The sequence below is a fragment of the Pseudorca crassidens genome, chromosome 3, assembly GCF_039906515.1.
Source record: "Pseudorca crassidens isolate mPseCra1 chromosome 3, mPseCra1.hap1, whole genome shotgun sequence".
NCBI classification, from domain to species: Eukaryota; Metazoa; Chordata; class Mammalia; order Artiodactyla; family Delphinidae; genus Pseudorca; species Pseudorca crassidens.
Window position 1 is genome coordinate 165468248 of NC_090298.1, and position 14845 is coordinate 165483092.

At 55.6% G+C, this 14845-nt stretch overlaps 1 protein-coding gene and 1 pseudogene across 1 annotated transcript; one reads left to right on the forward strand and one right to left on the reverse strand.

Moving 5' to 3' along the window:
* The first annotated feature begins 611 nt into the window (after positions 1-611).
* CDC37 (cell division cycle 37, HSP90 cochaperone) lies at positions 612-10229 on the forward strand. Its single transcript, XM_067733787.1, has 8 exons — positions 612-824; positions 6411-6692; positions 7030-7138; positions 7241-7356; positions 7447-7569; positions 8203-8385; positions 8486-8557; positions 9651-10229. Exons 1-8 carry the CDS (start codon positions 723-725, stop codon positions 9801-9803), a joined length of 1140 nt encoding a protein of 379 aa, XP_067589888.1. The 5' UTR covers positions 612-722; the 3' UTR covers positions 9804-10229.
* Positions 10230-13483: 3254 nt separating this feature from the next.
* Positions 13484-13583, reverse strand: LOC137222835 (U6 spliceosomal RNA; annotated as a pseudogene).
* Positions 13584-14845: the final 1262 nt, after the last annotated feature.

The window sequence follows — 14845 nt, forward strand, 5'->3', positions numbered from 1 at the left end:
TGTATGCGCGAATCACCGCTAAAGAGGCAGAAGATACGGACGCGAGGGGTAGGCTGTGATCCGAGCCGGGGAAACACCAGCCATTAAGGCAGGGCTACATCGCGCCCATCTCCGACTCCTCAAGGGCAGGGCCATATCCTTCCTTTACTTAGACCCTCCCAGGGCAGGGCCCTGTACCCCTCGGACTGGGAATGTCCGTTCCTATCAGGCACAAAGTTAAGTTCCTCTTCACAAGGGGCGGGAGCGAGGTCTTCTCGCCGAGGCCCGGCCCCAGCAGTGGGCTCGGTCTGACGTCACTGCGGTGTGGCTAAGGGGACAATCCTCTCCCTCAGTCTCGCCAACTGCCCCCCTCACGGACGCCGTAAACGCCCACCGTGGGGCACCGGGAGAGAAGGGGAGCTCAAGGTTGGAGAAGCCACCCGTATACCCCTAGGAGGTGCCTAGCGGAGGCCCCAAGCCCGATGGGGTGAGGTCTCGGCGAAGACTTCGGGGAGCCGGAACACGTGCGCAGGGGTCTTTAAGACCTCGGTCGCCAGTGCCGCTGCCGCGGTTACTAGGGATGTGACGTCACGCGCGGGCGGGGGCGCCCGCGTCCGGGCGGAAACGGAAGGGGCGGGGCTCTGCGGGCAGAGTCTGTGTGGTGCTACCGCCGTAGCCGCCGCTGCTGCCGTCGCCGCTGCTGCTGCTGCCAGAGCCGGAGCGGGCTGGGCCGCGGAGGCAAGATGGTGGACTACAGCGTGTGGGACCACATCGAGGTGTCTGACGATGAAGACGAGACGCACCCCAACATCGACACAGCCAGCCTCTTCCGCTGGCGGCACCAGGTAGAGCGCGCGCGCCCAGCGCCTTCCCCCACTCTCGGGACTCCGCTTCAGAGTTCTGACTCCTGATACTGCTGGGGGCCCAGCCATTGACACCTGGGTTTCCCACCCTACAGTCTGGACTTTCAGAATCGCCCGGGGTTCCTTGATTCAACTCCGGGGCAACAGAATTGCCGAGACCCTTGAGTTCCTTGCCCGCGATCCTGGGCCCTCCCCCCTCCCCCCTCCCCTTCCAATTTCTTCTTGGAACTCCCAGTTGACCCCTAGGGCACCTTCTTCACAGTTTAGACTACCAAGACAAGCTTTGGACGTGCCCCCCCAATCCATTTGGGACCTTCCACTTACAACCAGAATTCTACCTCAGAATCTGCACCCTGAACCTTTCGGGTACCCACTTATGATCTTGGATGTCCCATTGGCCCCTCCAACCCCCAGAGTTCCCAATACTTTAAGTCTAGTCTGTGACCTGCCTTTCGGAATCTTGACGGTGATTCACATTTAGATCTAGAGGTTCTGCTCCTCTCAATAGAGCAAGGAGTTCTGTCCTCCCCCGAGATTTCTGTTCCTGGCCTGGGACTCCAGCCCACACCCAGGACCCCTTCCCTAGAACGTAGACCGGTGCCCCACCAGGACCCTCAGTCCCATCTAGGACTGGAATTTTGAAACCTGGTTCCCCTTCAGACTGAACCACCAGCTCCGCCCTGATGGAGCATCCAATTCCGGCTGCTCTCCTTCAGCCTCATGCACTGTAGACCCAATTTCCTATTGCATCAGGAAACCCTACCCACGTGGCGTCCTGCCCAGCCAGAGCCCCTGCCCCTACTTGGTACTGCAGGCCCAGTCACCGCCCACCCCCGAGACAGGCTTCCTGTAGGAACCTCCGCCAGCATTGGAATGCCTCATTCAAACCCAAGTCCAGGACCTAAACCCACCCCAGCTTCCTTCTGACCCCAGTTTGGTCTGCTGTTCTCAGACACCCACACTGACCCTGCTTTTACCAGGAACCCTCCCAGTCTAATTCCAAATTCCCTGCCCCTTTTACTTATTTTCCCCCAAATCCAGACCCCAGAATCCCAAGTCTGTGTGTTCTCTTACCCCTCTCCCTGACCAGCAGCGCTCTCAGGCCAACAGAATGGCTCTCATGAGACCTAATGTTCTAATCTGCTCCACCAAATCAGAGCTCCTGCACCCACATTCCTATGCTTGTTACACTCTCAGACTGAGGGCATATGTCTCTCAGAATCTTCCAGTTAGGAACTCCTCACCCCACCTTCCCATATATCAGCTCCCAGTCGTTTATCTAGAAGCTTCTAGAAGGGCCCTTCCCCATCCTGCCAAGACCCAGCATTAGTCCCTACATCTGGTTTCCAGTCCCAGTTCCAACCCATTCCTTAAAGCAGCATCCTCCTGGGTAGTGTCTGCCGGGTGGGCCCCTGGAGTGTAAGGAGAAAGTTCTAGCACTTCTCTTTCTTGACACGTGTAACATTTTATTATGAAATATTGAAGATCTCTGCAAGCTCTCAAGGCAATTCTTGGGAACACCTATTTCTGTAACATAGTTAATCTATATCACCGTGGGGAGGACGGTTTGGTCCTGCCGAGTTGGGAGGCTGATGTCCCCTCTCTTGCAGCATCCTCCTCCCACCACACCCTTCTCCCTCTTGGCACAAAACCTTTTCCTGGCCTGCCACTGGGAGCCCCAGTGCTGGAGTGGAGTCAGGGAGCCTGGTGTCTCCAGCACCCGGTTCAGCGGCCACCAAGCCTGGGTTCTCATCCCAGCCCTGCCACAGGGCCATTGCTGCTTTAGGGGGAGCGAGACCCCACCTCCATGAGACCATCGTAAGGATGACATGAAATGAGATCTGAAAAGAACTTGGCTCAGGGCCCGGGAGGGAGTAAGCAGGACCAGAGGGGAAAGGGGGATTAGAGAAAAGGTAGCCTGGTGTGCTTCTGAGCACAGGCCTGCCCACCCAGGTTCAGATGCTGGCTCCTGCTGAATCACTGACCTGCTGCATTGCCCCCAGTGAGTGTTGATCTCTCTGTGCCTCAATTTCTCCAGCTGGGGATCTTATCAGTATCTACCTCATAGGGTTGTTGTGAGGGTTGCCTTATGTATTTAATGTGTGTAATGCTCTCAGGACAGCACCTGGCATGTAATAAACTGTGTAGAAACTTTAGCCACTATCATTATTATTACTCATGTAATTCACGCTCATGGTAAAAAAATAATCCAAAGGTTCCAGAAGGGGACCAGCGAGTCTTCCCGGCTCCAGCTCCAGCTCCCTGGCTCCCTTGCCCAGAAACAGCCACCAGTACTAGTTTCTTGTGGCTCCTCCCAGTGAGCTGTGTGGTATCCAGGTTCTGTGCGCCTTGGGTCCCCTGTCTGTAAGGAGGGCAGTGATACCTGTGGCCCCTTCTCGCTGCCAAGGCTTCTGCCCTTCCCAGCCTGCTACAGCCCCTCCCGGAGGCGTAAAGCTCAGGCCAGGCAGGCTGCCGCCCCCAGCAGCTCCAGGAGGCCTTTATTTAGCTTTGGCCTCCCTGGCGGCTGCTCAGAGGATGCCGGGAAGATTTTGATGGCCGTCCAGCAGAAACCAGCAGTGTGGTAGATTCCTGCTGCCACCCAAGGCCAGCTATAATGCCATAAGGCAGCAGGAAGGCTCCAGGTGACACAGTCCCATCGTGGAAAAAGAGAGGTGGCAGAGGCCACAATGTGTCCTCCGCAAAGCGAGGGCCTCATCCGAGTGGGAAAAGTGAGGCTCAGGGTTGGCCATGTCAGTCCTGTGGGGCGTTAGAGAAGGATTCAGGTCTCCCGCTTCTCACCCACCGTCTTCCTGGCCCTGTGCTAGGGCCTCTAATAAAGCACAGAAGCAAGTTAGCGGACCATTCTGGTGGCCGTGGCCGTGGCCGTGGCCATGACGGCGGTGATGACAGTTGAGGACACGTATACTGAATGCTGTGTTGCAGGCAGTTTCCTGGGAGTAACTCATTTAGTCCTCAAAACAACCCTGTGAGACCCCATTTCATAGAGGGGGACACCAAGGCAGGGAGAGATATGAGACTTGGCCAAGGTCACATCACCAGTAAGTGGTGGAGCTGGGCTGCTCTGATGATACAGTAACAACTGCTCCCAGTTACCAGTTATAAGCATTTACTGGATATCGAGCTAAGCACTTGAAGTACATTTTCTTGTTTGAGCCCCAGTACAGTCCCCAGAGAGAGACAGATTGTCCCCTTGGACAGACAGTAATGACAGTAGCCAACGTGGGAATGGTGCTGACTGAGCACCCAGCACGGCTCTGGACTGTCTACTTTTATAACCTTTTTTGCTTTTCCCAGTGCAACCTTGGCACTATTGTCTACATCTGACAGATGAGGAAACTGAAGTTAGGGGATTGGCCCAGGGACACCCGGCCATTACATGGTGGCTGTGAGATATGACCCCAGGTCTGGTGCCCCAAGGCCTTCCACTAGCATCTCATCACGTCATCTGATGATCACAGAGGGGCCTTTGGGGCTCAGTGACTCTGGGGGTCGGGCACTTGGGGAAGGCTTTGTCGAAGCTGAGACTTGGGGACAAAGCAGATGGAGTAAGGGGAAGAGAGTTCCAGGTGGGAGGAACAGCATGTGCAGAAGCTAAGAGTCAGGAGAGAGCTGGTCCATTCAGGGCTAGCATCAACCACAGGGGCCGGCATCGGCCTGCGACCCAGCCCCCCAAGGAGCCTTGGCCATCTGGCCAGCGTGGGGCAGGGGTCTGGGGTCCCCTCTGAACCCAGACACTCCAGTCTGAGGTAGCAGGGAGGGCTGTGGTCAGACAGGTACATTTCAAAGACTCCTGTGGCAGGTTCCGAGCCTGGATTGGGGCGACAGCAATGGAAGATGGTGACACCTCTCAGGGTTCAGTCATTGGTCTGGGTTGAGCAGGCACTGCTGGGAGCCAAGCAGGGTTGGAGAGTGACAGGGCCCAGTGATCTGATAAGGGTCGGGATGGGGGACTGAGGAGATGGGGTGCAGTGGAAGAGGAGGTCTGAGGAGTGGCGTCTAGGGTAGGGGGGGACAGGAGGCTGGTGGGCACTAGGCTGGGCTCAGGAGGGCCTGCTGGCCTGGAGACAGAGCTGAGCGGGCCTCTGCAGATCTAGGTGCAGCACCCGGGGTGGAGCAAATTGGAGAAACAACTGGAAATGAAAAGTGTCAGGGGAGTTTCCTGGTAGCCTAGTGGTTAGGATTCTAGGCCTTCACTGCCGTGCCCCGGGTTCAATCCCTGGTCGGGGAACTGTGATCCCACAAGCCACGCAGCGTGGCCAAAAAAAAAAAAAAATAATGTCAGGATTTGGTGGCAGAGAGGGAGGGACAGGGCTCACAACAGGCCTCAGCTTGGGACAGGAGGCAGGGGGAGGCTCTTTGCAGAAAAACAGGTCTCGGGGGCTCCGGTGGGGAGTTCAGTTTGGGGCACAGAATTGGAGGTGCCTGTGGGACACCCAAGCAGCGGTGGCTTGAGGGGCGTGGTGGGCGCAGGAGGGTGCCTGAGTGTTACTGAGGGTGGCTCCAGGGAGGAGGGGGAACCTGAGACCCTGGGGAGGGGTGAGGCCTCTATCCAGCATCTTATTACTTTATTACATCCAACAAGGCTTTCCTGAGTCCGTACTGTGTGTCAGGCCCAGCTCTGGAGGCACAACACCTTTGTGGAGCCAGTATCCTTGGAGGAGGACAGTGCCCGAAACATGATAAATAATTGTCACAGGCTGTTGTCAGGTGACAAGTGCTGAGGAGGAAGGTCAAGCAGAGCAGGGTAGGGGGAGGTTGAGACCTTCATCTGGGTGGTCAAGGAAGGCCTCATCTGTAAGGGACTTTTTTTTTTTTTTTTTTTTGCCGCACTGCGCAGCTTGTGGGATCTTAGTTCCCCAACCAGGGATTGAACCCGGGCCCTCGGCAGTGAAAGCACGAAGTCTTAACTACTGGACCACCAGGGAATTCCCTGTAAGGGACATTTGAAGATGATAAGGGGGACTTCCCTGGTGGCCCAGTGGTTAAGACTCTACACTCCCAATGCAGCGGGCACAGGTTCAACCCCTGATCAGGGAACCGCAATCTCGCATGCTGCAGGGCGCGGCCAACGAATACATAAATAATATATATTTTTAAAAAGAAGATGTTAAGGATGCCGGGGTGGGGGGTATCTGGGGAGAGAACATTCCAGGCCAAGGGAACAGCCAGTGCAAAGGCCCTGAGGTTTGAAGTGGGTTCGAGAAAAGGTGAGGCAGCCAGTGTGGCTGGAGGGAGGGGGTGAGCAGGAAGAGGTGAGGCCATGGAGGGCACGGGACAGATTGCGCACGGCCCTGCGGGTCACAGGGAGGACTTAGGTTTTTGCTCCAAGTGAGGTGGCAGCCGTAGAGGGTTCTGAGCAGAGGAGGGACCCGCCCTGGCTCAGGTGCACCTGTAGGAGCGAGAGCGGGAGCTGGGAGTCCAGCACACGGAGGTTGGTGCTGACATTCTCCGGGGTCATTCCAGGTGCAGCTGTTGGGGTCCTGGGCCTGGGGCTGGGGTCAAGGGACAAGCCGTTCCGCAGAGTGATGGGCCGTGCCTGTCCCACAGGCCCGGGTGGAGCGCATGGAGCAGTTCCAGAAAGAAAAGGAGGAGCTGGACAGGGGCTGTCGCGAGTGCAAGCGCAAGGTGGCCGAGTGCCAGCGGAAGCTGAAGGATCTGGAGGTGGCCGAGGGCGAGGGCAGCAGGGCCGAGCTGGAGCGGCTGCAGGCCGAGGCACAGCAGCTGCGCAAGGAGGAGCGGAGCTGGGAGCAGAAGCTGGAGGAGATGCGCAAGAAGGAGAAGAGCATGCCCTGGAACGTGGACACGCTCAGCAAGGACGGCTTCAGCAAGGTGTGCGAGGGCCGGGCGCGCTCGGCAGACGGTGGCAGGTGTGGCCGAGGGGACTGCTCAGGTCCAGGGACGGGTGGATGGAGGTGGCGGGTGAGGGGATCATGTGTGGGGGCCCAGGCAGGTGCGGCACCCCACCGGTACCCCCCCTCTGATCTGCCCGAAGGCCCTAGTCCGAGGCCACACCTGCCACGCCCACGCTCCCGCCACGCTGATGTTCATGGCGCCGTCACCACCTCCACCCTGGATGGGATGGGCGCTGCGGCCGCGGCCCACCCGGCCACGCTTGAGGCGCCGCACAGCCTCGCCCCAGCCCACTCCCCTTCTCACCCCACCACAGAGCATGGTCAATACCAAGCCTGAGCGGGCGGAGGAGGAGTCGGAGGAGGTGAGGGAACAGAAACACAAAACCTTCGTGGAGAAGTATGAGAAACAGATCAAGCACTTCGGTAAGTTGGGCCCAGGTGGGGGCCCGGTGGGCGGTGCACGTGACAAGGGGCTAGCCTCTGCCTCCAGGGCCCTTCCAACACCTTGCCAACACCTTCCCGCAGGCATGCTCCGCCGCTGGGATGACAGCCAGAAGTACCTGTCGGACAACGTCCACCTGGTGTGTGAGGAGACCGCCAACTACCTGGTCATCTGGTGCATTGACCTAGAGGTGGAGGAGGTATGTGGAGCCCGCCCTCGGGGCTGGGGAAATTTCGGCTGTGCCCTGGGTCCGCCACTTGGTGACGCCGTGCTTGTTTTCCCCTGGCAGAAATGTGCGCTGATGGAGCAGGTGGCCCACCAGACCATCGTCATGCAGTTCATCCTGGAGCTGGCCAAGAGCCTGAAGGTGGACCCCCGTGCCTGCTTCCGGCAGTTCTTCACCAAGATCAAGGTAGGGAGGGGCCGGAGTGGCCAGGGCAGAGTGGAGGGTGGTCCTCCTCAGGGAACCAGCCTGCGGTCCACTGGGGGAGACAGACATGGGTTTACTTGGACTCAAGCCCCTGTGATCAGTCCTCTCCTCAGTCAGGAGAGGGCTGGGCCACGGAGGAGCTGACGAGTGGTCGGCTCCTGGGCAGATTTGGAAAGCCGAGCTGGCACGATGTGCTGAAAGTCCTAAGGTGGGGTGAGGGCCAGAGTCAAGGATGCCTGTGGGTTTCTTACCTGAGCACCTGAAGAGCAAAGCTATCCCTGCTGAGCTGAGGGAGCTGCAGGACAGACTAAGGGGTGTGACCGGGAGCTCCGGGGTGGCTGTGTTGCATTTGAGATGCCCGCTAAACTCCACAGGAGGACCCGGAGGAGGTGGGTGTCACGAGTCTGAGGTTCAGGGGCTTGTGCGGGCAGGGGGTCGTGAGCACAGAGGTGTAAAGTCGAGCTCAGAGGAGGCAGAGGAGAGCCCTGAGGCCCAGGGTGCCTGTCAGTCAGTTCAGGAGCAGATGCAGGGAGCCCTGGGGCGTCTCTGAGGACCTGCAGTGGGGCGGTCTTGGCTCCCCCAGTTCAATCCTGTGCACGCCCCTGCCCCCCGCAGACTGCTGACCGTCAGTACATGGAGGGCTTCAACGACGAGCTGGAGGCCTTCAAAGACCGCGTGCGGGGCCGGGCCAAGCTGCGCATCGAGAAGGCCATGAAGGAGTACGAGGAGGAGGAGCGCAGGAAGCGGCTTGGCCCCGGCGGTCTGGACCCCGTCGAGGTCTACGAGTCCCTCCCTGAGGTGCGGCCCCCTGGGCCCTGGCGGGCAGCAGGCAGGCAGCCAGTGGGGTCCCCAGGGTCCCTGGGACCCAGGCCCTGACCCCACCCCTCTGCACCCACAGGAACTCCAGAAATGCTTTGACGTGAAGGATGTGCAGATGCTCCAAGATGCCATCAGCAAGATGGACCCCACCGTGAGTAACTGCGCCCAAGCCCACCTGGGCGAGCGATGTGTCTCCCCCGCCCCCTCCAGCTCTGCTGCCCACATCATTGGTAGAAGTGTCCCTCCTGGGCTTCTCAAAGGAACAAGGGACGTTTTGTCACCGTGTGGCCAGCACACGAGGCAGCCAGGCTTTGTGCCACCTGCCCACTTACATTTATTGAGCACCTACTGTGTGCCCGGCGTCCAGATTGAGTGTCCCTGTCCCTGCGGGCTGTTGATGAGCACACCAGCTGACCCCACCTTTGCCAGCAGCTCAGAGTGGCCCAAGGAGGGGGTCCCTTTCCAGCCTCAGTTACCTCATCAAACCACTTTCTCTCGATATTAACTCACGAAATCCATGGGGAGGGCTGAGCACGTAGTAGGTGCTGGTAAAAACAGCAGCTGTTTCGAGCAGTCACCGCGCTGGTAGATAAATACTTTGAGTCTTGATAGACCTCGGTTTGACCCCATTCCTGCTGCCTGTCTCACCCCGTTGGCCACACTGCTTTCCTCATCTGTAAAAAGTCTAGTCGCAAGACCTGGCCCAGGGTTTCTAGATGCTTCTGTGGGAATGAACATCTAGACCAAGGGTCTTCCGCCTATGGCTTGCAGGCTCATTGCCTGTCTCTACATAAAACTTGATTGGAATGCAGCAGCCAGGCTGGTTTATTTTCATCTTGTCTGTGGCTGGTTTTGTGCTACAACCATAAAGTTGAGGCATGATGGGTTGAGAGGTTTTGACAGAGACCATAGGGCCCGCAAGCCAACGATATTTACTGTCTGGCCCTTTACAAAAAAGTTTGCTCACCCTTGTTCTAGACTACACTGTTTAAACTTGAATTAAAGTTAAGTGAGCTTTAAAGTTCCCCTGCACCAGTCACATTTGAAGTACTCGGCAGCCACACGTGGCTGGTGGCTACCATATTGTACGGCACAGATTACAGGCCATTTCCATCATTGCGCGCAGTTCTTTGGTAAAGCTGTAATCTAGAAAGAGCAGGAAGCAGGCTCGAGGATGTGCGGGGGACAGGTGGGCCACCAGAAGATGGCAGCCCAGCCTCACCAACCCACCCTTCTCCCTGCAGGACGCGAAGTACCACATGCAGCGCTGCATCGACTCCGGCCTCTGGGTCCCCAACTCCAAGTCCAGTGAGGCCAAAGAAGAGGAGGAGGCGGGTCCCGGGGACCCCTTGCTGGAAGCCTCCAGTCGGGGCGACGAGAAAGACGTCAGCGCATAACCCACCTCAGCTGCTGCCCGACTGCCTGCAGGCCCCTGTGCGCCCCTTTTCAGAAAACAAAAATAGACACCATCTCCCCAGCTCCTGGCTTCCTCCACTTTGGCTGCTCCCACACCTAGCCCGGAGGGGCCTGCCCACCCCCCTCCACTGACCCCACTCCCTGAGCGCTCATCCAAGTCTGCTTTGAGTCAAGGGGCTTCACTGCCTGCAGCTCCCCCACTTCAGCATTATGCCAAAGGCTTGGGGGTCCAGGGAGGGGTAGAGGTTGCCAGGCTGGTCCACAGGGTATGGGTGGGGTCCCCAGCTGAGGGCCCTGCCCCAGTCACTGTGGGCTCCGTTTTCACTGTTCATCTGCTGTTGAGTCTCCTACATAGTAAACAGCAATTATCTTCCAATAAAGGATTTCAGATGCTCCGCGAGACCTCAGGAGGGCTGGCACAGCTCTTCTCTTGCAGGGTGGGAGGGAACCCTGGTCAGTGTTGGCGGCTGGGCTTGTGATGCCCCCAGCTTTGACCTGCAGCAAATGGGCAATGTCCTCCGTCCTCACTCCAGGCTCTCCAGGAATGTGTCGTTCCGCCGCCTGGAACACTTCCTCAGGACACCTTTGTGTCAAGGGTTCTCACTCCCCCCCCCCCCACCCCCGTAAGTCTTGGGATTATCTCATCCCTCTGAGCCACCCCCCAGCGTCCGTTCAGGAGCATCAACTTGCACCGTGTCTCACCTTCCACGTGGCCAGCTCTGCCTCCAAAACAAATCTTGAGTCTGTCCACGGCCCTTCGTCCTCCACCCTGGTTCAGATCCCTGTCACCTCTGGCCTGCATGCCCACTCCAGCCTCTTTCCTGTCTTCCTTGCCCTCACTGGACCCCAGCAGGCAGCCGCCAGTGGGCACCTGTGAACACCTGAGTCAGGGCACATCCCTCAGAGCAGAAGCCTAAGACCTCCCTGCAGTTCGTCAGGCCCTACACCATCTGCCTGGTCACCTCCCTGCCCTCGTCTCATGTCCTCCCCTTCTCATCAACTCCCTCCTTGCTGATCCTTAAGCACTTTCAAGTTTTTCTTATCAGTGTGACCTTGGGCACTTTCCTCAGCCTCAGTGTCCCCCTCTGTACAATGAGAGTAATGTTCATGCTCTCCTCCCAGGGTTGCGATGAGGTGTAGGTGAGATAATGTACAGGCAAGCATGGCGCCTGGTACCCAGGTGCTCAAAATCTGGGCCTTGGCACATGCCCGTCCCTCTGCTTGAACACCCTTCCCTTGAAAAAGTAATCTTTTGAAAGCAGTCTTCCTTTAAAAGGTAATGGAATATTCGGGCCACAGGAAAGGCTTAAAGAATACTATAATAAACAAGGACACATCAACTTTTAAGACATGAAATACCAAGGGTCGTGAAGCCCACTGCCCACCTCTTCTGGGGGACACCACCCCTTGGCAGCTGCTTCTCACTCCAATCAGAGCTCTGCCACCTCCTCCCAGAGGTCCTCCTTGACCCGCCTTTTGAGTCACCCATCACGTCTGGCCTCGCAGCTTCTTCACCTGCCTGGTTTTGCTGATGTGTGTATTGCTGTCTCCTTTATGCTGTGAGCACCACCACGGCACAAACTGAGTCTTGGTCCTAAAATATTCCCAGCGCCCCGAAGGGGTCCTGGCCCTCAGTAAATGCCTTTGTGTCCAAGCTGATCACCACCAGGGGTCAACAGTGAGCTGCAAACCTGAGTGGCATTGCCTAATGCTTTTCATATAGATGAGAATGGCTGGTGGCGGGGGGTATGGGGGGCCCTCCTAAGGCCCTGGATAAACCCTACCCATCCAGGATCCACTCAGGATCGTCAACTTGTTAATACTTTACTGTAAAACTTTCAAAGATAGAATCCATATTCCTGATATTTTGTTTGACCTCAGGCTTCAGTAGAATTCAGCGCTGTTACTGATTTTTTTAAAAAAATTATTTATTTTTGGCTGCATTGGGTCTTCGTTGCTGTGCCCGGGCTTTCTCTAGTTGCAGCGAGCGGGGGCTACTCTTCGTTGCGGTGCGTGGGCTTCTCATTGCGTTGGCTTTTCTTGTGGAGCACGGGCTCTAGGTGCATGGACTTCTGTAGTTGTGGCGTGCAGGCTTAGTAGTTGTGGCGCACGGGCTTAGTTGTTCCGCGGCATGTGGGATCTTCCCGGACGAGGGCTCGAACCCGTGTTCTCTGCATTGGGAGGCGGATTCTTAACCACTGAGGCACCAGGGAAGCCCTGTTACTGATTTTTGACTTAAAATTTCAATGTTTTGTTCATCATGTTTTTTTTCACATTAATGGTGTTTTTGGAAAATATTACATTAAAATATTTATCTCGATTACTGAGTTGGCGCCCTCTTTGCTTTCATGCCTCGCCTGCCTCACCCTAACACCGGCTAGGATTTAAAACACCAGCTATTAAGAGAGACACATAGAGTAGGTTCTCTCTCTACTCACCCACCACCCACGCTGTTCCCTGCCCCCAGCCATGGGAGCCCACCGTATACGGTGTCTCGTGACTCCTTCCAGGGTTTCTTTTTGTAAGTTCAAATGTAATCTTACCCCTTCCGTTCCTTTTTCACACAGAGCTAACACACTGCAGTCAGCGACGCGCGTCTTTGCTGTTTCTCACTGAACCTTGTGGCCCTGCAGATTTTTCCTTATCAGTTCATCAGCACCTCCTCATTCTTTCTACTCTGGTAGAAAGCTCCAGTATGTGCACATCTCAGCATTTATTTCACCAGCGTTTTTAACACTTGCAAGTTTTTCCGTCTCTAATTTTACAAGCAATGCAGCGAAACATACCTTTGCGCACCATTTTCCACGAAGACAGGCATCCCACCTATAGAGTAAGCTCCCAGAAGCATGATTGGCTGGGTCTTAGCGGCAAACAGAATTCCACTCCAAAGGGTTTCACTGAACAAAATGTAATGATGTGAGTGGGACAGGAGAACCAACAGATGTGTGTTGAGTGGATTCATTTTCTGTGGCTGCTGTAACAAATCACCGCAAACTTAGTGGCTTCAACACAAATGCATTACCTTGCACTTCCGCCTGTCAGAAGTCTAACATGGGTCTCGCTGCGCTAAAATCAAGGCATTGGCAGGGCTGTGATCCTTCTGGAGGCTCTGGGTAAGATCCATTTCCTTGCTGTTTCCAGCTTCTAGGGGCTGCCTGTGCGCCTTGGCGCATGGCCCCCTTCCTCCATCTTCAAAGATGGCAAAGATGAATCAAGTTCTGCCACATCACTCTGACCTCTTTTTCTGCCTCCCCATTCCACTTTTTAAAAAAAGAAATAAATTTATTTATTTATTTATTTTTGGCTGCATTGGGTCTTTGTTGCTGCACGCGGGCTTTCTCTAGTTGCGGCGAGCGGGGGCTACTTTTCGTTACAGTGCACGGGCCTCTCATTGCGGTGACTTCTCTTGTTGCGGAGCACGGGCTCTAGGTGCGTGGGCTTCAGTAGTTGTGGCTCGCAGGCTCTAGAGCACGGGCTCAGTAGTTGTGGCGCACGGGCTTAGTTGCTCCGTGGCATGTGGGATCTTCCTGGACCAGGGCTCGAACCTGTGTCCCCTACATTCTTAACCACTGCGCCACAAGGGAAGTCCCCTCCCCGTTCCACTTTTAAGGACCTTTGTGGTTACACTGAGTCCACCAAGATAATCTCCCTATCATTTTTTTTTAATATGGAATGATGCACGTATTTGCGCGTCATCCTTGTGCAGGGGCCATGCTAATCTCTGTATCCTTCCAATTTTAGTATACGTGCCGCTGAAGCAAGTGCTAATCTCCCTACCTTAAAGTCAGCTGAGTAGCATTCTTAATTCCTGATTCTCACTGGCGATTAGGGCATGGACATCTTTGGGGCGTTGTAATTCCATAAGGCACCCGGAACTAGCAACAGTGGGAAGATTTCGACAGGACTAAAGAGAATGGGAAGGGAGCAGAACTTGCTGACATCTGGAGCCGTGAAGAAGGGGCTCCTTGCAGGTTATGTGGCCACAGAGAAACCACCACTGCCCAACTGTGGTTGGGCAGGGAGGGAATAGGGACCCTCGTCTGTCTCCCACCTCTGATCTCCTGTCAGCCTTCCCCATCGGCAGAACCCACCAGAAGCCAAGGACATGGAAGCTGAGTGAAGCAATGTCCTCTTTTTTTGTGGCTATAGGAGGAAGCCCTGAATACACAGCTGCTCATAGGCAACACATATCCGGCCGGGGGCCTGGAATTACACTGGGTGCTGAGGACAGAGCCTAAAACAAGTTACTCCTGCACCCTATACCCTTTATCTGCTCCACTCTTCTCTGCCCACCACTTCCACCTTCCAACAAAACCCACAAGTGGGCTTATTAGTATTTATCTGGTTTATGTAAGCTTCCTGAAGGCAGGGATTCCTGTGTTTTGTTCATGGCTAAAACCCCACGGCTGAGAACACAGCACAGGGTAAGCATTCCGTAAGTGCGCGCACGTGTGTGTGTGTGTGTGTGTGTGTGTGTGTGTGTGTGTGTGTGTGTTTAATTGTGGTAAAATGTGCATAACAAAACTTATCACTTAACCATTTTGGGTTGTTTTGTTTTGTTTTGTTTTTTGCCATGCCACTTGGTATGCAGGATCTTAGTTCCCTGACCAGGGATCAAACCCACGGCCCCTGCAGTGGGATCTGGAAGTCACAACAACTGGACCGCCAGGAAAGTCCCCATTTTAACAATTTTGAGGGGTACGATTCAGTGGTATTAAGTACAAGACTTTATTGTTTTTAATTGAATTGTATACTTTATTTTTTAAATTAATTAATTTATTTTTAATTTTATTTTAGCGGGGGCTACTCTTTGATGCGGTGCATGGGCTTCTCATTGTGGTGGCTTCTTTTGCTGCGGAGCATGGGCTCTAGGCACTCAGGCTTCAGTAGTTGTGGCACGTGGGCTCAGTAGTTGTAGCTGTGGCGCACAGGCTTAGTTGCTCCGTGGCATGTGGGATCTTCCCGGACCAGGGCTCAAACCTGTGTCCCCTGCATTGGTAGGCGGCTTCTTAACCACTACACC

Excerpts from the sequence above, each read along its gene's own strand:
- CDC37 (XM_067733787.1), top strand. The coding sequence starts at position 723 with ATGGTGGACTACAGCGTGTGGGACCACATCGAGGTGTCTGACGATGAA. Across the intron at positions 7,357-7,446 it reads TTGACCTAGAGGTGGAGGAG|AAATGTGCGCTGATGGAGCA; the intron begins GTATGTGGAGCC and ends TTCCCCTGGCAG. Across the intron at positions 8,386-8,485 it reads TCTACGAGTCCCTCCCTGAG|GAACTCCAGAAATGCTTTGA; the intron begins GTGCGGCCCCCT and ends CTGCACCCACAG.